This window comes from Vanrija albida (genome assembly GCF_041260175.1).
Source record: "Vanrija albida strain AlHP1 chromosome Unknown contig_6, whole genome shotgun sequence".
NCBI lineage: Eukaryota > Fungi > Basidiomycota > Tremellomycetes > Trichosporonales > Trichosporonaceae > Vanrija > Vanrija albida.
The window spans coordinates 588,467-609,232 of record NW_027191425.1 but is presented as its reverse complement, the minus strand read 5'-3'; the positions used below and the strand labels follow the sequence as shown (position 1 = coordinate 609,232).

The window sequence follows — 20,766 nt, the reverse complement described above, 5'->3', positions numbered from 1 at the left end:
GACACCAGCGACACAACACATTGCATCTGCACCTGCACCAGCTACATCACGACCCCAGCAAATCGACTGCTACTACACGACGACAGCCCTACTCCCGACGCAGGTGCCCCAGCACAAACCGCACCAGCGGCGCAATGTACGTGTCCCAGCCCTCGACATCCGGCCCCTGCGCGTCAGCACTAACCGCCGCACCCCACCCACAGTGTACTTGTCGTCGAACCCATGATCCTGGCCCGGCTCGTACGCCTCGCCGACATCCACCCCGAGGCCGGTGAGCACCGCCGCCAGCTTGGTCGAGTGCACGAGCGGCACGACGCGGTCACCCGTGCCGTGGAGGAAGAAGGTCGGCGGGAACGCGGCGCCGCCCTCCTCCGCCTCGAGCCGACCCAGCGGGCCCTGCGCCGCCGCGGCCGCCGCCCAGTCAGCGGCCTCATCGTACGCCTCGTACCGCGTCAGCACGCGCAGCATCCTCCCCGTGGCCTGGATGTGCGTCTTGACATCCGCGCGCAGCGCGTGCGCGGGGGTATACTCGAACTCGGGCGCGCGCGCGCGCTTGCGGAACCGGTCGACCGCGGCGTGCTCGTGCTCGGCCCCTCCGTACGGCGTGAGGCGGGGCACGTCGAGCAGCGCGTACGTCAGGTCGCGGTCCGCGATCGCCGTCTCGATCTCGTGCTCGCTAAACTTGCCCGAGACGACGCCGGGGTCGTAGCCGCACCCCTCGATCCGGGGCTCGTAGTACGCGTCCGAGAAGTCGCTGATGCCGTACACGTCGACTACGGCGCGCGGCCGCGGCGACAGGAAGCCGTTGAGCAGCGCGAGCGTGCCGCCCGCGCTCTCGCCCCCGACGGCGTACGCGTCGACGTCGACCACGTCCCCGAGGAAGCAGGCCAGGTGGTCCCGGCACCAGCGGAGCGCGTCGCGCGCGTCCTCGACCTGGTCGGAGAGCGAGGCGTGCGGCGCGAGACGGTACGCGTATGAGACGACGTGCACACCGCTCCGAAGGAACGCGGGGAGCACCCAGACGGGGGGCACGTAGTGCGTGCCGCCTGTGAAGCCGCCGCCGTGCGCCCACAGGATCCACGGCTGCGGGTTGTGCTCGGTGCCTCCGGCGGGCGTGCCGTCGGGCCTGGGGTGTCAGGGCGTGTGCTTGAGCAGATGGGCTGTACGTCGGTCTGGTTGGGGTCAAGCTGACGACGATCACAGACCGGCCCGCCGGTCGCTGCTTGGAGCAGTGTCTGCGGCGCTGCCACTCGGCTCGACGCGCGCTTCCCTCTCCCTCGACACTCGGCCTCGCTTCCCCAGCCGCGACCATGCCTACGACGCCGCAACCGACGGGTACCCTCCCCCCCCCCCCCACTCACCTCGTCGGGTCAGCCCGCCACACGCGCAGGCTCAACTCCACGCCGTGCTTGGTCGCGTAGATGTGGTCGGTAAAGTTGGGGTCCACCTGCGGCAGGGCCGGCACGCTGTCGGAAAAGGGCCACATGGTGCGTGAGGTAAGTCAATGGATAAGATGAAGAGATGCCCGTCGCAGCCCTCGCAGCACTTAAGCCAGCGGCGAGTCGCCGAATGCGCCGGGCCACGCCGAGCCGGCGGCGTCAGGATCGCCCGCCATGGCGTTCGCCTCCGTGCTCGGTTGCTTGGCGCTGGGTCGGGCCGGGGCGGAGCGGAGCCAGGCGCGGGGGGTGGTGCTTGCTGGATGCATCGAGGCGGTGAGGCAGTGATGCAGATCGGACTGCATGCTCCGCGTGATTGGAAGGATGACATACAACTCTGCCGAGGGCACGGCTAGCGGAGATCGCCCCGCTCCAACTTCGGCACCCTGGCCCGCCCGCGAACCGAATCCCGCACCCACATCGCAGAGGTGTGAATGCCATGCATATGCAACCATGCGATCCGTACTGCTACACTACTGCTGCGCCTTGTCTCCAGGCTTGGGCGCCTCGGCGGCCGCCGCCTCGCCAGCGGCAGCCGCACCCTCGGCGGCAGCGCCCTCGGCCGCCGCTCCCTCCGCCGCCGCGGCCGCACCGAGCTCGTCGGCCCGCTCCGCCTTTATCCTCTCGAGAGCGCGGTACACCTTGCTCTGGAGGTAGTGCGAGTGCGTGGGGCCCTTCTTGGCCTTGGGCCCGCCGCGCGCCTTCTGCGCCGCAAGCGCCGCGGCCTGGGGCGAGCCTGGCGCCGGCTCGGGGGGAGGTGCGGGGGGTCCGTTGGCCTTGAAGATGGCCTCGTATTGCTGGGCGTGTTAGTTGGGTGGCGTGGGAGAGGGTGGGGGAGGAGGGTGGAGGGAAGTGGGGACAGGAGGGTGTAATCTGCCGCCGGCTCGGACGAGCGTGCCCCACAGGACAGCTTGCCCACGACCGACGCAGCTGGCACAAGCGACGCCCGCTACGTCGCCGATCAACCCCATGTCTCGGCAACGCCTCTGCCACACGGCCGAGCACGACGGCTCGTTGCAACCCCAGCACATCCTCTATGTGCTCGCACACCCAGACTCACTTTCAACACGTCCTCCATCGGCGCCTCCTTCTTGACGTTGAGGATGAGGTGCGCCTCGTCAATCGTCATCTGGAGGTCGTTGGTGATCTTGTTCTTGCCGCTGCCGCCGCCGACGGGGCGCGAGTCGGGCGCGCCTTCGGGCTTGTGTCGTGCGTCTGGGGGCGTTAGTGGTGGTCGGGGGTGGGGTGGGGCGGGGGGATCGTCACGGTAGCCAGCTCCCGCGCCGGTCGAGCCTCGAGATGGCCGCGATGAGGCAGGCAGCCCAGGCAGCGCTCTCAGGACGTTGCCCGTGGGCAACACGCGTCGAGATCACTGCGCCGAGCCGGCTCGGCCGGCGCTTGCCCATCGCCGCGCTCGGCACTCCTCCGCAGCCGACCACGACCCGGCGAGCCGAGAACGACGCCGAGCCTGTCCAAGAACGACGCCGAGCTCTCCTCCTCTCCTGACCGCAACCCCTCCACACCCAGCCCAAGCCCACTCACTCCTCGCCGCCTGCTTGCCCGCCGCGGCCATCGCCTTGCCGAATATCCGGATCGACGAGACGACGAGCTCGGCCATGGCCCTTGGTGCCGACTGGGGGTGTTAGCGTGTGTGGTGCGGCGAGGCGGCTACAGCGCGCCGAGGAGGGGCCGGAGAGCCGCCGCACGCCGAGGCCGGTGTCGGCAGCAGCGTCGGCTGGCTGGCCGGCTCCGCGCCGGAGCTCGAAAACGCACCATGTTGAGCCGAGTTGTTGTGGTTCGGGGCGAGGGGTGTCAAGCGTGTATGCGGGTTATCGGCGTGTCCTCGTTGCGCTGCTGCTGTCTGCGCGCCGTCGTTGTTGTTGTCGCGAGTTGACGATGCGATGGACACCACTGCTCCGACATTTCGACGGCCGGGCGGCAAAAGTCAAAGTCTACGAGCCAAGCCGGGGGCGCCACACGCCGGCGTTTCGGGTTTCCTCGGCCGCGCGATGCTAATGGGATTAGGCGGGTTTTCTAATCCCTCGTGAGTGATTAGGAAGGCCACGTGCACCACGTGGCTTCGGCGGCCATCTTCCCAGTCGCGCCAGTCGGTGGCCAGGCGATCGAGAACAACAACGAGATGGAGCCGTCTTCTCGGTCGATACTCAACTCCACAACAGCTCTCCGTCGCCTCTACCCCCCCGCGCGCGCGGCCACCCCGCAGCCATGTCCGCGCGCCTCAAGCACCGCTTCCAGTCCTTCCTCTACCACACCTCGTTCACCCTCTTCATCCTGATCCTCAGCTCGCTCATGGTCGGCTCGGCCTGGGGCCTCGGCGAGCAGGCCTGGCGCACCGACCACCAGCGGCGGTGGAACGTGTTTGCGCTCGTGGCAGCGTACGTTGCCTTCGTGAGTGCGTGCTGCTTTGCCGCCCGCTGACCCCAGATCATCGTGTCGTTCATGCACGTCTGGTCGCGCGTCTTCAGCGTCAAGAAGGTGCTGAGGAGCATGCCCAAGCCGTACATGCCGACCAAGAACGTCGACATGCCGCGGGTGAGTGGGTGTGTGGTCGCGGGGTTAAGACCCAAGACCCGCTGCCAGACCCGCCGATCAGCCGCTCACACACCCCAGAGAGTAGCAGACCTCGTCCAGACAGAGTACAGCCGCACGGCCGTCATCGCGCACCTCGCGCAGGCGACGACCGGGCAGCAGGAGGGCTGGGGGCGGCCGGGGACAAAGTGGGAGAACGTCCACTTCCGGACCTACATCCTCGGCACGCTCGACGAGATGCGTGAGTGCAGGTGCTGGCTGCGAGAGCCCCCAGGGTCTGGTTCGTTCGTGCTCACGCCACGCCCCAGGCCAAATCCTCCGCCCAGACTACGCGCACGCGCCGCCCAGCTCGCTGCAGCCGCTCATCGACGCGACGGCAAACTTCCCGCCGGACGCCGCGGCAGCCGGCAAGCCCGACCCGCTGCGCCTCTTCGTCGCGTCGTACGCCAAGATCCTCGAGCGTGCGCGCTACGCCGCGAAAGAACCGACAGAGGGCGACGCCGACGCGATCCAGTCCGTCGTAGGGCTCGTGCGCGGCATGGTCGACCTGCGTGTGGCCAAGCGCGATGCTGCGGCGGCGAGGGCCGCGCCGCACAGCACCGCTGGCAGCGCCCCGCCCAGCCGCGAGGGCAGCGGGTCGTACGCTCGTGAGGGCAGTGGGTCGTACGCTCCGAAGCACCGCGGCCGGTCGAGAACCCTCGGCGTCACGTTCGGCGGCGTCGAGCTTGGCGGCAAGCCGCCATTGCATCAGTCGAGCTGGTAACGAGCGTCATGATTCTGCTCTCCGTTGTATACTACTTCAATCACTCCTGTCAACCTGTTTCCAGTACTCTGCATATAATATGGCATGCACTTGGTCTCTGTGGCCCGTTCCAATATCAAGATACACAAGAATAACGCATGGCTGCAATGCACAACAATCATGGGCGGCGCTCGTGTGGAGGCCGCCACCTAATACCCAAGACGTCGAATATCTCTCGCTCAGTGCGCGAGGCAATGATGTGTCCTGGGGAAGTCAGCTTCGGCACGATGGTCGCTACTCACCCTCTGTCATCTTCTCGCCCTTGCGATCGCGGATAACGCCATGAGACAGGCCGCGCTGGTTGAGCGAGTAGCCCTTTTTCCTGGCGTAAAGCCGCAGGCTTCGGTTGAACTTCGCGTCAGTCTCCATGGCTGCCACACGACACTCACAACCTCGTTGCCCGTGAAGTAGATCAGGGCAGCACCCCACTGGTCGTAGGGTATAGTAAGGATGTCGATACGGCGGTACTTGCCGGTCGGGCTGATACGCCCAACACCCATCCACTTGGACTCGAGGGCGGTGTAGTCACTCGGCGTGGTGAGCTGGTGGGTGAGCAGGTCTTCACATCGAGCACACCCACATCATGTGTAAGAATTCCACTCGCGTGTAGCGATGAAAGAAGGCGCTTAAGCACTCCAACGTGCGTAATGCCGTCCGATGGGTCGCGGGTTATGAGAATGTCAACATCGCCAGAATTTTCTGCACCGCGGCGATAGCTGCCCATAATCTCGATCCAGATCTTGGGATCGATGGCGAGAGCAGCCTCGCGGATTGCTTCAAAGATCTGGCGGCACTCATCACGGGGGATGCGGGAGTTGAGGTCGTCGTATAGCTCTACTCCAAGCTGGCAAGTCAGTGCTTGGGCTGGCGTCCAAACTCACCTTTTGCCCTTCAGTCAGGCCAAAGTCTTTCGTACGCAGATCATCCAAGGAGCGCGCTCCCTGCTGCCACAGGTCGTGGGCATGCTTCTTACCCACGCCGTAGACGTTGTGGAAGATTGCCATCGTGCGTGCCCTTTCGTTGTCCTCGTAATACGCCCGTCCTTGAGCTCCCGTGAGGAACTCGTCGATCTGCAAAGTAAGCTACGTGGATGTGGGACGATCCTACCCTATCTGCCATGCTGGAGCCGATGCCCTTGATCTTCTTCGCCTGCGCTCCACTGGTGATGGCATAGGCCGTTCGTCGAAGGATTCCAGCGGCTGGAGAGTAAGCGCTGAATGTTTCGCTTCGGGCAGCGCCATACTCACTCTTTTGGTATCCTCGGATTGCGAACTCGTTCTTGCCAGGCATCGCCTCGTACTTGGAGTGGAGGTCGTCGAACTGCTTGGCGAGCCACTCGTTTGGGCCAGTCGGGGCTGTTCCATCGTGCTTCTGCCCACACTTGAACTTGTCTGCCCATGGATTGGGATTGCCGGGCTGGAGTGTCAGCTTTAGGAACATGAGCGGTGCGTCAGCTCACCTCCTCGTCCGATTGTTCGTCTCCAGAGTTGCCTCCCTGCTTCGTTAGCATAGAATGAGGCCATTCCAACTCACCCCATCGTCGTCATCCTGTATACTCCCGTTCTTTAGGCCCACGATCATGACGTCCAGGCCATCCTCCTGCCCAGCTTGGGGCTCAACCCAGCCTGGTCCGGGTGTGACCGAGTGTCTCGTAGCGACCGTGCTGCGAGTTGCTGGCACCAGAGGCGCACCAAGAGATCCAGCGGACCGCGTGGGCAAGACAGGACGGAAGGCGAATTTCGCGACTGGCCGCTCGGACGACTCGCTCTCAGAGTCGCTTCTGGCTGCGCGCTTCCTGCCCTCGTCAGCGATCCATCGTCTGTGCCACAGAGCTTACCGAGTGACAACACCAGAGCTACCTCGCAGCTTCTGGGTGATGTCCGCCATTCGGGTCTGGGCCGCTGAGACAGAGACTGTCCGAGTGAACGCTGTGCGGGGAAAGCTGAGCCACGCAGTCGTGTCGAGGACCTTGCCCTGTGAGGAGTGTCAGCTGGTTCTCGCCAGTCGACAACACAAAGCCTAATACTCACGGCCAGCTTGCACTGCGCCACCCATTCCCACTTGACGCATACCGTACCCTCAGGCAGCTCTGTGAGGGACTCGAGGCCGAGTTCACGGGCGAGGACAGCAGCCGACCGCCCAGAGTCGTAGACGATGTGGGTGATGGCCGTGTCTGGCTGGAGCACGACATCGCCGCCGAGCTTGGAAATCTGGCCTGTCAGCTGAAACGTACAACAACTCCTACCAGCTTACAATGTCCCAGCGCTGCTTGTGCTTGTTAACCTGGTTGGTCTCGGGGGGAATGCAGAACCGCAGGCCCTTGAGGATGGTGCCGCCCAGGCCGAGAAGGGATGGAGCCCGCGAGCCAGACCGTCCCAGACCACCACGCCCGCGTCCGCGCCCACGGGAGGCAGGTGGAATGGCACTGTCTTTCAGTGCCTTGCTGAAGTCGTCGAAATGCTTGGTGAGCTGCTGGAAATTGCGCTTGCCCTGGATCGCCGCGCCAAGGGGCACAGGAGTGGCCGGATCATCGCGCCGCCCTTGTCCAACGCTATCGGGCACGAGCACGCGCGGGGTCTGTGAGGGCGTAGCTACGCTCGGAGGGGTGGCAAAAGTTTTGTTGGAGGGGCCCGCTGTTGGCACAGTCGGCGTTGTTGTGACAGTAGGTGGGGCAGGGAGTCGCGGCCGCAGGGATGGTGTCGAGACGGTGGGTGTTGGCGCTTGGGTGTAGGCGAGGCCCCTCGCTCGTAATGGCGTGACTTCTGGAAGTGGGGAGACGTAATCTGAAGGCGATGGGGCTGAGGCGAGCTGGTTCGCGTACGTCGGGGTGGGGAAGGCAGCGGTTGTGTCGTTCGGCTCGTTTGGTGATGAGGATGGCACCGTCTGCCCCGCTGGAGCCTCGAGGACCGACACGTTGCCGGCTGCGAGTGGCGAGGAGTCCTGGGGATTGCCGTTCCACCGGCGTGCGATGTCTTCCTCGACGTACTTGCGAAAGGCGCGGTCCTCCTCCTCGGTATCCCTCCACCAGTCGGCCTGGTCGAGCTCGTCCAACTTTGCCCAGAGGTCACCCGATGGCGGGGGGTCATAATCGATGGGTTCTTGAGCTCGCCTCGACATTTTGCGTTCGTGTTGTCATGTGGTGTGTGTAGAGTCAAGATTGTCGTGCATGATGGTGGTGATGGATGAGGACAGACAGACGCTCGTCGTGGTGACTGGACTGCAACTCGGTGGGCGCACAGACATTGAAATGGCAACAACAAAGGCCTGGGACGACCGTGAGAAAGTGGAGGGACAAGCGCGTTACAATGACGTAACTGGGCGCGTCAACAAAGTTCGATCGATTCCCCCCTCCCCGACCTGTTTCTCGTCGCGCACATCTCGCTTCCAGTTCCCCATTGCCCAATCACCCTCACCACCATGCCCTTGCCAGTGCCAAAGTACCCCGAACTCATCCTCACCCCGTACCCGACCCTCCCGGTCAGCAAGAGCGCCGAGAAGCTCCTCCGCCAGCTGAGCGACAAGGAGCTCAAGGCAGACGAAACGTACTCGGTCACCAAGGCGTGTCTCACGGCGCCCGCGGGCAAGAACTACCTGTACACTCTGGCGCCCTACTGGTGGGAGTGTGATGGGAAGTGGGGTGAGCTGGAGTCCTATGATGGCAGCTTCCGTTCTGACAACACGTGCAGAGCGACGCGATGGGCAGCGCAATCCTGGTGGGTAGCTCCTCGGTAAACCTGCTGACCCACCCAGTCTGCGACAAGGCAGACGGCCAGAAGCAGCTCCAGAGCATGGCACAGGCGGTACACTCGCTCTCGTTCGCCGCCCAGGCGCTAGGAAGGGCCGAGTACGCCGAGCGCGCGACCAAGCTCATCCGGACGTTCTTCCTCGACGAGGAGACGAAAATGTGTCCCGAGGTGCTGTACAGCCAGTGCTGCTTGGGGGACGACCCGGTGTGCGGAGACAAGACGTTCATCATTGCGGTACGTTTGTTACGTCTGATGTTCTAGTCGTGCAGGCGGCATGGGATGGCCTCGCCCGCCTTGATCCCATGGTCGCCAGCGACGAGGGGATGGGTCTGTCTCCTTCCCTCTCTCTGGTGCAGCATAACGCTGTAGGGAGAGCTCGACAACAGCACTCTACCCATCATCCCCTCAGTCTTGAGTCTGTTGCTTGTCTTCTGGCGCAAAGCTTGCAGGCGGAGGGCGCTTCCGGGCGTGTGATTCCACGCCTGCCCACCCCACGCAACAACGTGCCCATCCATCCGACAGCATCCTAGCTGACGCACCAGTCTCGATACCTTATTCTCGTGTCACAAGCCCTGCGCGTCCTCCAACTCCCTGACGACGTCTCAGCAGGAATGAAGGCCTGGGTCGGCGCGCAGGTCGCGTGGATCGACTCGTCGAAGCAGGGCGCGGACGCCAGGGCATCAGGTAACAACATCACTGACTGGCTGCACGCGCTGTACGCCTCGCACCTGGCCTACCTCGACAGCAGCAAGGCGCAGGAGTACGCCAAGGGCGTCTTCGCGTCCCTCACGTGCAAGTCTCCAGCCGAGACGTTCGCGCCAGAGCTCGAGCGAACCCGGCCGCGGCACTACGTGCAGTTCACGCTCGAGGCGCTGTTCATCCTCGCCCCGATCGCAGGCAACGGCGCACCCCCGCCAGAGGTCACGGCGTGGCTCAAGGCCCTGATCGAGTTCGCGCGTACCGTCCCCGCCGGTGAGCTCGAGGCGGAGCGCGAGGCGGACGCGCGTTACGGACCAGCTCTGGCGTGGTTCGACCGCCTCCTCCTGCGCTGGGAGGGCGGCAGCGTGCCCGAGCAGGAGCCTGACGGCTCGGCGTGGGAGGGCGGGTGGAACCAGCGTGCGCGGTTGTCATGGGCTCTGATCTAGGACGACACTTCACTGCATGCAATGTCTGCCGTCCAGGCTACTTCACACGATAACCGCCTTGGTGAGGGTGCCTGTCGTCAGCGCGTCTCACGAAGCGACCCACCCTTCTCCAGCTCGACGTAGTGGACTAGCGTCAGCCGCGCCACAAGGACAACTCACACAGCCCGACGGCGCGCTGCGCGTCCCCGTGGTCCACAAACCGCGCCGTGACGTGCGCCCCAGCCCACGAGTGCGCGGCGATCGGGCCCACACGCGCGCGGAGCAGCTCAATAAACGCGGCAGCGGGCATGCCGACCGGGCCGATCCGCACGCTGTGGCTCTGGCGCGCGGGGGCGTCGGCCTGCGCGCGGGTACCCGGCTTGCGCTTGCGCTTGTTCTTGTACTTGCGGCGGCGGTGAGCGGGGCCGAGGCGCGCGGCGAGGGGCACGCCTGCGCGCTCGAACAGGCTCGGCTGGGGGCGCGGCGCGGGCCAGCGCGGGGTGACGCGCGCTGCCTGTCAGCACGCTGCCCCCTTCCCTACCCCCCGATCACCCACTCACCTGGCACACGGTAGTCGGGCGCACGCGGCGCAGGCGCACGGCCCGCGGCGCGCGGCACGTCAGGCAGCTCAGGCAGCTCGAGCGCCGGCAGGCTATAGTGGCTCCAGTACCGCGGGCCGACGTCCTCGTCGACGTCCATGGCGTCGCTGAGGGCGGCGCTGGCGGCCGTCTCGTCGCCCGCGGTGGGCGTCGCGTCGCCGTAGCCCGCTGTCGCGTCGCTGTATCCCGCCAGGGTCGTCGCGTCGTCGACCGCGCGCAGCGTGCTCGCCGGGGACGGGTCGGGCGCGGCGTAGCGCCGGGCGGTTGAGGGGCGCGGCCTCTGGGCGCTCGAGGGGTACCCTCTGTCGCGGGTGACCCTCTGGTCGAGGTGCGGGGGCACGGGGTACTGCGCGTACCGGTGCGGCGTGGGCATCACGGGCAAGCGGCGCGGCGTGTGGTCGGACGGCGGGCGGTCGTACGGCGTGCGCGTGTGGTCGGGCGGGGCACGCGCGCCGCGGAGCCAGAACGGCGCGTACGGGGCTGCTTGGCTCGCCCCCGGGCGCCGGGAGTAGCAGCTCATCGTCAGGCCTTGGACTTGGAGCTTGGAGGTGAAGAGTGAAGATTGAAGCGTGAAGGTCAAGTTGAGTCAACGCCGATCGTCGCCTCCTTTCTGGTCAGCCCGCCAACACGCTTCTGCGCCACCACCGTGCCGTCAGCCATCCACCCCGCCCATACCCACTGCCGCTGCCGCCGCTTGCTTGTATCCAATGCATCACAACAGGGTATTCCCGGCCAGTATCGTCCCAACGCTGGTCATAAGCACCTCACCGTCACCCCATTACGCCGTCTCGCCGCTCTCGTTGGTAAAGTCAATGTGCTTCTGGATGTCGGCGGCGCTGACAGTCGGGCGGTTGACAGCAATGGCCTTCTCAAAGTCGGCCACGCTGAGCAGCGGCTCCTGCAGCTCAGAGCTCTCGACATCGGTCCACGACTTCTCAATGGCACCGGCGGCGCCGGGCGAGCAGGGCGTGAGCTTGGTCTGCTTCTCGCCATCGGGACCGTCGACCTGGATCTCGCGGAAGTGGGTGGCGCCGAGAACCTTGCGCACCGGCTGCATGAGCGCGTCGCGCACAATAACAGCAATGTCGGAACCCGAGTAGCCTTCTGTCTGCTCGGCGAGGTGGCGGAAGTCGGCGGGGGTGAGGCCGTGGGGCGTGTCGCCGACGTTGAGCTCGAACATGCGGCGGCGCGCCTCGAGCTCGGGGAGAGGGATGTAGATGCGCTTCTCGAATCTGGGTGTGTGAGCTTGGCCATGGGCAGTTGGCAATGCGGGCAGCTGGCGCACTCACCGTCGCTTGATGGCAGGATCCAGCTGCCAGGGGATGTTGGTCGCGCCGAGAACCAGCACGCCGGTGTCGTCATTGCCGACACCGTTGATCTGAACGAGGAACTCGGTCTTGATACGGCGCGACGCCTCGGACTCGCCCTCGCCACGGGTTCCTGTCAACGAGTCGATCTCGTCGATGAAGATGATGGCAGGCTTGGACTCGCGTGCCATGGTGAACAGCTGCTTAACGAGTCTGCGCGCGAGCGTCAGTGTTGCCCAACACACCAACAGCCCTACTCACCGTTCCGACTCGCCCATCCACTTGCTGACCAGGTCCGAACTCGAGACACTGAAGAAGGTGCTCTTGGCCTCGGTCGCGACGGCCTTGGCGAGGAAACTCTTACCGGTACCTGGGGGTCCGTAGAGGAGGATACCGCGCCATGGGGTACGCTTTCCGGTGAAGAGCTGCGGGAACTTGATGGGCAGGATGACGGCCTCCTTGAGCGCCTCTTTGGCCTGAGCGAGACCGGCCACGTCGTCCCACTGGACGTTGGGCGACTCGGAGACAATGGCGCCCTGGAGCGCACCGCGCAGCTTCTTGATCTCGGGGTCGTCCTCGTCCTTGCCGACACTGGGGCCACCGGCCTCGGTGCCGCCCCCGCCTGCAGCGCCGACCTTGGCTCTCGTCCGTTTCTCCTCGCCCTTGGCAATGTGCTCCTTGAGCTTCTCGGCGCGGTCGAGGTACTCGGTGAACTTTTTGCGGATGAGTTCTCGGAGCTTGTCATTCTTCTCGTCTGGTATTGTCAGTGGTGTGGACGCGCAAGCGCACACCGGGCCGCGAAAGCACGGCCGGGGAGAGGTCTCGTGCGCAGTGGAGCATGTAAACACTGGGCTACTCACACTTCATCGCCTGGAGAGTCAGCTGGCCGCCTCGGGAGAAAAGCTCACCATCATGAAGTAGTCGAGAGCATCCTGATACTGCTTGTATGCCTCCTGCAGCTGTCAGCTAGAGTGCTGGGAAGCTCGGACGTACGGCATAGTTCTGCTTGACATCCTCCTCGATGGCCTTCTGGACAATGGCGATGGCCTTCTGCGGGGGTTGTCAGCGGTGCCGTTTGGCGCTCATCGCAGTGAAGCACTCACGTCCAGGAAGGAGGAGTTGCTCATTGTTCGAGGAGAGGATGTGTGTGATGAGATTGGGAGAGACAGAGTCGAGGGGCTTGCGTGTCGGCGAGTGATTCAGTCTGTCTGGCTTGCGCTGGCTTGTCGCAGTGGGCACTCGCAATGACGCTCACATGGTGCAGGGTGCAGTGTGGGTGGGAGACGCCACGTGGATTTGATCCCGCTCGGCCGACCCCACCCCCGCCCAGCTCGTCGTCCGTTATAACCGTGTTTCGTTTCCTCCACTTTGATTGTTCCTCATCTCCATCCACATCCATTCTCACTCTGCGACAAGTCTCGCTCGACGCGATCCATCGTTGGCATCATGGCGTCGGCATCAGGGTACAACTACCACCGATTCGCACGCGCAGTGCTCAAGAAGGCGCGCAAGTGGGAGCCGAGCTTGACCATCCAGCTGTATCCGACCTACTGGCGATTCGAGCACAGTGTGAGTATTGGGCGGGCTACCTGGCTGTGGCGCATGGCTGACGCGCCCTAGCAAATCAACTTCCTCTACGATGGACCCATGAAGCCGTTCCTGATGGCCCTGCGCGCCCAAGTCATCCCGGCGTCGCTCATTCCCTTCCTCTACGACATCCGCCCGACGGTCGCGTTTGTCGACGGATGTCTAGTCATAGAGGTGCAAGACTATCGAAAAAATCCAGAAGTTCGATCACGCGTTGTGATGCGGCCGGCACCCGAGACGCTCCCCCAGACGATCGACGCCATGCTGGAGCGGAGAACCGAGACGTGGGATGACCAGATGACGCTGGAGCTCGAGTCGAGGATCATTGTGAGTGCTTGTGTGTGATGTGTGGCCCAGGATTGGAGGCGTACGCAGGCGCACACTGCTTTCCCCGGCAAACGCAGTGGCTAACGATCCCAGGCGGCCACCTCGGCACCCCTCTACCTTGGCACGTCGCTGCTGGCCTCTCGCAACGCTGCGCTCTCGCTCGCCCTCACTGCTCCGGCTGGTCCGAACCTGGCAGCGGACGGCACGTTCCGCCCAACGCTCGTCTCTGGTGCCGACGAAGACAGCGAGCAAGAAACTATTCGCAAGCTGCTCGGCGCGGGCACTCGGTCTTCTGGCGGCGCGTTTCAGCCCAGCTGGTCGGTCCTCCGCCTCATGGAGCGCATCAAGGGCCACAACAAGCAGAAGGAGGCCGATGCTGCTGCGCGCCGCGCCGCTGCGGCCTCGGCCGGCAACAAGCCCGGTGTTCCGCCAGGTCCTCCATTGCCTGGCCAGGGCCCCGAGGTCGAGAAGAAGGCGCCCAAGAAGAAGAAGCGGCCTGCGCAGGACGAGCCGGGCACGGAGGAGAAGAAGCCAGCCAAGAAGAAGAAGGCCTTAGCTGCGGCGGCAGCGGCGGCGGCTCCGGAAGAGGCGGCACCGGCAACCACGACCACGACCAAGAAGAAGGTGGCGCCGAAGAAGGACGCGGCCAAGGACAAGGAGGCGAAGGAGAAGGAGGCCAAGGCCAAGGATGCGGCCAAGGACGCAGCCAAGGACAAGGAGAAGGACAAGGACAAGGACGGCAAGGAGGCGGAGGCGGCGCCGAAGAAGAAGAAGAAGACGACCAAGGCTGCGGCGGAGAAGAAGGGCGAGGGGAAGTGAGCGAGCGAGCGCATTGGCATGTTGTTGGGCCTTGAGCCTGTTGTGTAGCATTGTAAGCATGTATCTACAGTGGATTGGGCGGGTGGTGCCTGGCAATGCGGTCGCGGTTGAAGACGACTCGTACGCGCAAGCGTCGACGTAGAGAACACCACAACCACCTCCCGAGCACACAGTACCGACAGCATGCCCGGCTTCCTCAGCGCGAACACCCTGGCACCCAGCACAGCGTGGAGGGGGAACGCAGTGCCCCCGGGGCTGGCAGTGGCCTTCCGGCTGGTCGTCGTGGCCGTCAGCGTGGCAGCACTCGCCGTGGCAGCGGGCGCCGTCCTCCGCGCCTTTGGCAGCCCACGAGCGCGAAGGGACATGGCCAGGCGGGCTCGCGCGTCGCTCGGCAACATGGATAGGTACGACGACACGCTGCGGACGCTCGCGCACGATCGACGCATGGTCATGGTTCGGCTCGCGAGGCTGGACCAGCAGCTCGAGGGGGAGGGCGCGGCCGACGCCGCCGGGCAGGCCGAGCGCGCGCACCTCGCCGCAGCGCTCGGCATGCTCGAGAGGCAGGTGCAGCAGGTGCACGCCGTGCGCCGTGCGCGGCGCGCCGCGGAGTGAAGGTGCGACGGTGAGGCGGTGCCGCAGCAGCTCGCTGCCCTGGGTCGGCATTCAAAGGCGGTGAAATCTATTCTCATCGACACACTACACATATCATCAACAACTCGTCACACCCCATCGACATGGGCACGCTCGCCGACGACCTGAAGTTCGCAAGCACCACCGCGGCGTGGGCCCTGCGCTTCGTGCTCCGCGGCCTCTGGCTCGCGGCGCTGCTCGGCGGCGTCGCCGGTGTGGTGGGCGCCGTGCTGGCGACGGCCTTCTGGGCGCTCGACGCGGGGCCGGGCACGCGGGAAGCCGTCACCGCCTTCACCGGCGTGCTCATGGCCATCGGCGTGCTCTTCCTCGCGCTCTGCTGGGCCGTCGGCGCCGGCCCTTTCGAGGCCGGGCCAGCCGCAGTCACGCCGACCGAGAAGGGCACGCGCGACGCCGACGTCCTGCCCCGCATGGAGGGCGCGCTCGTGCGCCACTGGGAGCGGCTCACGGCCCAGCTCGTCGCGCTCGACGCGGGGCTGGTGGGCGCGGTGGAGGCGGACACGGACAAGGGCGGGGACATGGTCGTCGTCCCGGCCACCGCGGCCGCCAACGACGAGATCCCCACCCGCGAGGCCATCACGACCGCGCTACACGCTGTAGAGGACCAGCTGTACCGTGTCCGCCGGATGCGCGCGCCGCTGCCGCCGCGCGCTGCGTGAATTGGCGGGCGCCAACGGCGATAACACGACCCGCACTGTAGGGCATGTATGATGGCCTGTATGAATAGTCGCACTGCTCGGCCAGCATGAGGCTGCACCTGGCATGTTGGCGACGCGAGTGGGCTAGTGGCCGAGGTGTAAAGTTGCCGGCCGCCACCACTGGGCTGCACTGAGCCGACCGCCGTTGTCCTCGAGCGCCGGTCTGGCATGTGTCCGTCGCCCGCTCCCAGGCATCGGCGGCCCTCGACTCGCAGCCCTCGACTTGCCCACTGACTCGCACCGGGCGCTGCGTCGCTGCGTCGCTCGGCCCGTGCCCAACCCGGGCCACTCGTCTGTCTTCTCTCACCCAGCGACATCCCCGACATGAGTGAGCCAGCGACGGCAGCCGACGCCGACGCCAGCTCGCCTGCCAGCGCACCCCCCGACGCGACGCACGCCGCCCTCACGCCGCTCGCGCTCGCCCTCCTCCCCCTCCTCGCGGCCGACGTCGCCCCCCGCCGCGCAGTCACGGCGCTCGCCGTCGCCGCGCTCGCGCTCAGCCCGCTCCTCCCCGAGCCGGCGGCGCACGCCTTGCTCGGCGCGTTCCGCGCGTGGGTCGCCGCCGCGTGCGGGGCCGACGTTGTGCGCGAGCAGGCGCTCACCCAGGTATGTCCCGCGCGCCGCCCCCCTCCCCGCTGACGCCGAGACTCACGACGCGATACATATCTCCTAGCACTCTCCTAGTGACTTGTTGTGACGGGTGCGGCGGCGAACACGCTCGTGTCAAAGTGCACGCCCGGCTTTGGGCCCAGCTCGGCCGGCGGCGAGCTCGGCGTCGACGACGGGCTGGCAAACTCCTTGCGCAGGCGCTGGTGCTGGTGGTGGCTGTGGTGGTGGCGCGTGTCCCGGTCGAGCTGGTACCACTTGAACCGGACGTGGTCTGCCGCCATGACGAGGAGCGTGAGGAGGACGAGCATGACGGCGTACGCGACCATGCCGACGAGCAGGTCGCGGATGCCGTGCAGGAGCGGCGAGGTGGTGGAGACCGCGGGCATAACGAGTGTGGGTTGGTTGCTGGGGCGGGGGTCAGCCCCGTCGTCGTCGCTCGTCGCCTCGCCTCGCCTCGCCGCCGCCGCGCACTCACGATAGCTGGTCTGTAGGTGGTGGTGGTGGTGGTGGTGTTGGTGGTGGTGATGGCCAAGCAAGCAGCGAGCCGAGCACAAACTTGGCCATGACATATCGGGTACCGCCAGGCCGGAGTCCACGCGCGTAGATCACGCGGCGACCCTCCCACGCCGCGGCCATGCTCGTGCGCGAGCCGTGGGCTGGGTGGGTGGCGCCTCCCGCCGCCGCCGCGCCGCCGCGTCTTGGCACACGTGCAGGGCAAGCAGGAGGACGGGGTAGAGGGGTCGTCTCCGCCGCCGCCGCCTCGGCGCCGCAGGGTCGATGCCCAAGCGAGCCCTGTCGCGTGGCGCTCCTGAAGTGATGGACGTGCTGCCAGCACAGAGAGGCACGGGACGGAAGAGCCGGTAGATGCATACGACGACGACGGTGCGACTACATGACGCAGGTCTACAGGTGCTGCAGCGCACGTCGGCATGCGTGGCGTGGCAGAGAGTGAGCGTGGGATTGTAGGTGCGCCTGTCCAGACTGGTGCACCGCCGAGGCCGACAGCCAGGTTCGGCTCGGCTCGCTGCCTAGCGTCGGCGTGGCCCTCGCGAGCAGCGGTAGCGCGCTCCGCTGGCTCAGCTCGGCGCGTTGCTCGCCTCCCTCCGCTAGACGCTGCTCTCCTTGTCATCCTCGACGTCGTCGACGCCACGTCCTCGATGCTGCCTAAGGCGAACGTGTGCCGCCGGGGCCGCCGCTCGGGCCACCGGGCCACCTCGGCGCCCCGCCAGCCCGCGCACAGCCCTCTGCCTTCTCTGTCCTGCTCGCCCACGCCGCGATCCAATCCAATCCATTATCCCTACAAGCGCAGCCGCGCTACGCAGTCGGCTTCAGCGCCGCCGCGACCCGCTCGTACTCGCGCTCGCACAGCTCGATGCTCTTGACCAGGCGGCCCTGCCGCGCCTGCCGGTCCCATGCGGGCGCGGCGAACACGCCGACGCCAGGGCTCGCGCCCGAGTCCGACTTGTTGCTCTCGAGCGGAGTCTCGGCCTTGACGGAGAGCGCGGCGGCGGCGGATCCCTCGCGGTCGAGCGCGATGAGCTCGGTCACCAGCCCGGCCCAGTACTTTGCTAGTTCGAGGCGGGCGTCGGCGAGGGGCGAGGGCGGGGCGGGTGCTGGGGCGGGTGCTGCGGCAACGGGGGCGGGGGCGGGGGAGGGGGCGGGCTTCGGAGCGGGGGGAGAATAGGTCGGGTACTGGACCGGGCCCAAGCGCACGCCGTTTGCCGCGGCGAGCTTTGCGGCGTGGGGCTGGGCGAGCGCCGCCGCCCGCTCCTTCGCCAGCGTCTCGTTGGACGGGAGCCAGCCCGTGATCCTGGCCAGCGTGAAGAAGACGATGACGCTCGGGACGAGGATGGCCATGGCGATGCCGACGGGCTCGAGCACGTCATCGCGCCAGTTGAACGGCTCGTTGGAGGTCACGCCTACGAGGGGGAGCATGGCGGTCGGAGGGGCGAGTGTAAGTGTGGATGGTGTGAGGTGGGTGTTGAGAGTGTGAGAGCGGTCAGACGAGTCGGAGCTGATCGGAACGACGAGGCGACGATGCGACCACGACGGTCGACCTCCACTTTGGGCAGAAATCAGCCACCACTCGACGGTGCATTGCTCTCTCTCTCCTCGATGCAATCGACGACGCGACGCCAACAACGACGCCACAGCAAGCACCGACCTCGACGCGACCGACAGCAGCAGCAGCACGCACGACGCGCATGTCTTTAACGCAAGGCGCGCAAGGCGACTCTGGACCGCGTGCGGGAAAATACAGCCCTGCAGCCCTCGGGCAGGCCGTTAATCTCCGCCCTGGCATTCTCCACCCATCCCCGCGAAGATAACCGAGCAACTGGCCTTAGCCTCTTGGTCGACCGAGCGAGGACCGAGCCGCCCGGCCTGATGGCCTATGCAAAGCATAGTGTCCTCGGCGCCGCTGACCAGCAGCCTCGGGCCCGGCACGGCGAGACGAGACGCGTACAACCACGCCGACGCCATCTACATGACCGTCCCCGTCCCCGGGGCCGGCGCGGTCTCATATCGCATCAGCAAGCGCGGGCCGGCGGAACCTCCGAGCCGCCGCCGCCGCCGTCGTAATCCTGCCCTTATCCCCATCTCCCCACCAGATTGCTTTGCAAGCTGCTGGCTGGGTGCTGGCTCTGCTCGCGGCTCGCTGCCGCAGTCGTGACCGAGGTGAAACTGGAGCCGAGCAAGCCAGTCAGCCAGCCGTTAAAGCGGCCCCCCCAAGCCATAATACGCAGCGCCGGATGGCTGGAATTTGGCCCCAAGATTCCTGGCCACCACTAACCCCACACTAAACATGTCGCTGTCTATCAGACACTTGCGCTTCTCGATAACCAAGCCGCACGCAATGACACAGCATGTGCGCTTTGTACGTGGCATCCGCAGCGACGGCAGCTGACCCATAGTCGCCAGACGACATCACGTCGTCGTACGGCCTCATCAAGCGGCTGCGCGACCTTCGCACAACAGAGTAGGTTGGGGTCCTCGGCGCGCGGCTCACACCCCCAGTCAGCAGTACACGGCTGTCAACTACTACGTCCGGAACAAGCTGGACAAGGGCCGCGACATCAACCTGATCGAAGAGAAGCTGTGCGGCATCGAGGAAAAGTGCAAGGTCTACGGGCATATCCAGGACAAGACGGGCGAAGCGTTTGTGCGCGTACGGCGAGAGCACAACCTCCGGCCGAGTGCCTACTTCGCGGGGGTCGAGGCCGCCGCTGCGCGCCGGAGACAGATGGAGCCGGTCACGCGTGTCGAGTCGCACTCGAACGGAGGCGCGCCTCCGCCATACCCCTACGCGGTTACGATGCCGATACAGGACGTGTATCCTTACGCGCCGGCCGCACCAGCCGGGGCCGGGTGGCCCATCGACATGTCACCGCCCGCCGCGTCCCCGCCACTGCAGTCGCCCCCAGCGCCCCCAGCACCACAGGTGGCGCCGCTCGAAAAGCGCGAGTCGATCCCCGGTGTCCCCTCGTCCCTCCTGCCGCCATTGTCGCCAACACGAGTGGCAGAAGAAGACGACCCGCTCAGCCGGATAGCCGACTACAACACCGTCTTCCTGGTGGACGACAGCGAGGCGATGACACCAGCGCGGTGGGAGCAGGCGCGGGCCGCCGTCATGTCGGTCGTGGCCAAGATCAGGCCGTACGCGGCGGTGGACATTGCGTTTGTCAACAACGAGGTGACCGGCGATGGGCTCGTGTCGGTCGAAGAGGTCGAGACGCTGTTCGAGGTGGTCCAGCCGGAGGGCAGCACGCCAACAGCCGAACGGATATCGGCCATGCTCTCGGCATACATGACGGCTCTCGAGGCGGTCCCAGACAGCAAGGCGCTCAACCTGATCGTGCTGAGCGGGTGGGAGGCGCCAACCGACGGCATCAAGGACGCGCTGGCCGCCACCGCGCGGCAGCTCGACGAGGGCGGGTTCCCCGTGTCGCGCGTCTACCTGCAGATGGTGCAGATCGGCAACGACCTCGACGCGGTCATGGCGCTCATGCGCTTCGAGCAGGCGCTGGGCGAGCGGTACGCGCTCATGTTGGATACGAACACGTACGATGCGAAGGAGGTGGCGGGGGAAAAGGCGCTGCGGATCTTGTTAAGGCGGGTCGGGCGGGGGCGGCGAGTGGGGGTGGCGTGAGCGGAGTGAGTGGGTGTATGAGCGAGCGAGAGGTCCTCGCGAGCTAGATGATGAGCGGGGGATGAGCGACGCGCAGGCCAGAGCGCCGCGCGCCGCGCGTGCTCACGACACGGGAGCGGCGGCTAGCCCGATCGGTCGAGCCGAGGGCATGCCGCTCGAGGGTTGTACACCAGTCTGTTGCATTGTTATTCTGAGCACGCGCGCATGCTACGGCCCGCGCCAGACGCGCCAGAAGGCCTGGCGCCGAGGCCGCAGCGCCGCCGGGACGGATGAAACGCGAGGGTTAGGGCTCCCGGGTGGTGGAATGGTGGGCCGCTTGTTGACAAGTAGGCACCCTCGATTTCTACTCAGATCGGGGACCAGAATA

The 20,766-nt window shown here is 66.0% G+C and overlaps 14 protein-coding genes across 14 annotated transcripts; 7 read left to right on the top strand and 7 right to left on the bottom strand.

Moving 5' to 3' along the window:
- Positions 1–88: 88 nt before the first annotated feature.
- Q8F55_007607 (uncharacterized protein) lies at positions 89–1,486 on the bottom strand (the record flags this gene model as incomplete). The annotated part of the gene is made up of 3 exons (XM_069356030.1): positions 89–166; positions 202–1,126; positions 1,362–1,486. The coding sequence occupies 3 exons, from the start codon at positions 1,484–1,486 to the stop codon at positions 89–91; spliced, it is 1,128 nt and encodes a 375-aa protein (XP_069205871.1).
- Positions 1,487–1,909: 423 nt separating this feature from the next.
- Positions 1,910–3,212, bottom strand: PAM16 (mitochondrial import inner membrane translocase subunit TIM16; the record flags this gene model as incomplete). Its single annotated transcript, XM_069356029.1, has 4 exons — positions 1,910–2,233; positions 2,497–2,651; positions 2,979–3,069; positions 3,210–3,212. 4 exons carry the CDS (start codon positions 3,210–3,212, stop codon positions 1,910–1,912), a joined length of 573 nt encoding a protein of 190 aa, XP_069205870.1.
- A 450-nt stretch (positions 3,213–3,662) lies between these two features.
- Positions 3,663–4,749, top strand: Q8F55_007605 (uncharacterized protein; the record flags this gene model as incomplete). The annotated part of the gene is made up of 4 exons (XM_069356028.1): positions 3,663–3,845; positions 3,882–3,989; positions 4,068–4,227; positions 4,295–4,749. The coding sequence occupies 4 exons, from the start codon at positions 3,663–3,665 to the stop codon at positions 4,747–4,749; spliced, it is 906 nt and encodes a 301-aa protein (XP_069205869.1).
- A 157-nt stretch (positions 4,750–4,906) lies between these two features.
- Positions 4,907–7,905, bottom strand: Q8F55_007604 (uncharacterized protein; the record flags this gene model as incomplete). Its single annotated transcript, XM_069356027.1, has 12 exons — positions 4,907–4,992; positions 5,031–5,103; positions 5,178–5,330; positions 5,369–5,632; positions 5,670–5,858; positions 5,896–5,987; positions 6,036–6,204; positions 6,248–6,283; positions 6,322–6,583; positions 6,626–6,762; positions 6,819–6,998; positions 7,042–7,905. 12 exons carry the CDS (start codon positions 7,903–7,905, stop codon positions 4,907–4,909), a joined length of 2,505 nt encoding a protein of 834 aa, XP_069205868.1.
- Positions 7,906–8,205: 300 nt separating this feature from the next.
- On the top strand, positions 8,206–9,679 carry Q8F55_007603 (uncharacterized protein; the record flags this gene model as incomplete). Its single annotated transcript, XM_069356026.1, has 4 exons — positions 8,206–8,425; positions 8,475–8,501; positions 8,539–8,768; positions 9,077–9,679. 4 exons carry the CDS (start codon positions 8,206–8,208, stop codon positions 9,677–9,679), a joined length of 1,080 nt encoding a protein of 359 aa, XP_069205867.1.
- A 42-nt stretch (positions 9,680–9,721) lies between these two features.
- Q8F55_007602 (uncharacterized protein) lies at positions 9,722–10,630 on the bottom strand (the record flags this gene model as incomplete). Its single annotated transcript, XM_069356025.1, has 4 exons — positions 9,722–9,750; positions 9,783–9,806; positions 9,839–10,168; positions 10,219–10,630. The coding sequence occupies 4 exons, from the start codon at positions 10,628–10,630 to the stop codon at positions 9,722–9,724; spliced, it is 795 nt and encodes a 264-aa protein (XP_069205866.1).
- A 405-nt stretch (positions 10,631–11,035) lies between these two features.
- On the bottom strand, positions 11,036–12,691 carry VPS4 (Vacuolar protein sorting-associated protein 4; the record flags this gene model as incomplete). The annotated part of the gene is made up of 7 exons (XM_069356024.1): positions 11,036–11,489; positions 11,547–11,777; positions 11,826–12,318; positions 12,425–12,434; positions 12,473–12,517; positions 12,558–12,614; positions 12,668–12,691. 7 exons carry the CDS (start codon positions 12,689–12,691, stop codon positions 11,036–11,038), a joined length of 1,314 nt encoding a protein of 437 aa, XP_069205865.1.
- Positions 12,692–13,010: 319 nt separating this feature from the next.
- On the top strand, positions 13,011–14,310 carry SPT20 (Transcription factor spt20; the record flags this gene model as incomplete). The annotated part of the gene is made up of 3 exons (XM_069356023.1): positions 13,011–13,133; positions 13,185–13,478; positions 13,572–14,310. The coding sequence occupies 3 exons, from the start codon at positions 13,011–13,013 to the stop codon at positions 14,295–14,297; spliced, it is 1,143 nt and encodes a 380-aa protein (XP_069205864.1). The 3' UTR covers positions 14,298–14,310.
- Positions 14,311–14,693: 383 nt separating this feature from the next.
- Q8F55_007599 (uncharacterized protein) lies at positions 14,694–14,909 on the top strand (the record flags this gene model as incomplete). Its single annotated transcript, XM_069356022.1, has 1 exon — positions 14,694–14,909. One exon carries the CDS (start codon positions 14,694–14,696, stop codon positions 14,907–14,909), a length of 216 nt encoding a protein of 71 aa, XP_069205863.1.
- A 122-nt stretch (positions 14,910–15,031) lies between these two features.
- Positions 15,032–15,604, top strand: Q8F55_007598 (uncharacterized protein; the record flags this gene model as incomplete). The annotated part of the gene is made up of 1 exon (XM_069356021.1): positions 15,032–15,604. One exon carries the CDS (start codon positions 15,032–15,034, stop codon positions 15,602–15,604), a length of 573 nt encoding a protein of 190 aa, XP_069205862.1.
- A 363-nt stretch (positions 15,605–15,967) lies between these two features.
- Q8F55_007597 (uncharacterized protein) lies at positions 15,968–16,282 on the top strand (the record flags this gene model as incomplete). Its single annotated transcript, XM_069356020.1, has 1 exon — positions 15,968–16,282. One exon carries the CDS (start codon positions 15,968–15,970, stop codon positions 16,280–16,282), a length of 315 nt encoding a protein of 104 aa, XP_069205861.1.
- A 41-nt stretch (positions 16,283–16,323) lies between these two features.
- On the bottom strand, positions 16,324–16,888 carry Q8F55_007596 (uncharacterized protein; the record flags this gene model as incomplete). The annotated part of the gene is made up of 2 exons (XM_069356019.1): positions 16,324–16,657; positions 16,728–16,888. The coding sequence occupies 2 exons, from the start codon at positions 16,886–16,888 to the stop codon at positions 16,324–16,326; spliced, it is 495 nt and encodes a 164-aa protein (XP_069205860.1).
- Positions 16,889–17,566: 678 nt separating this feature from the next.
- Q8F55_007595 (uncharacterized protein) lies at positions 17,567–18,187 on the bottom strand (the record flags this gene model as incomplete). Its single annotated transcript, XM_069356018.1, has 1 exon — positions 17,567–18,187. One exon carries the CDS (start codon positions 18,185–18,187, stop codon positions 17,567–17,569), a length of 621 nt encoding a protein of 206 aa, XP_069205859.1.
- Positions 18,188–19,106: 919 nt separating this feature from the next.
- Q8F55_007594 (uncharacterized protein) lies at positions 19,107–20,399 on the top strand (the record flags this gene model as incomplete). The annotated part of the gene is made up of 3 exons (XM_069356017.1): positions 19,107–19,127; positions 19,165–19,229; positions 19,268–20,399. The coding sequence occupies 3 exons, from the start codon at positions 19,107–19,109 to the stop codon at positions 20,397–20,399; spliced, it is 1,218 nt and encodes a 405-aa protein (XP_069205858.1).
- Between the last annotated feature and the right edge of the window lie 367 nt (positions 20,400–20,766).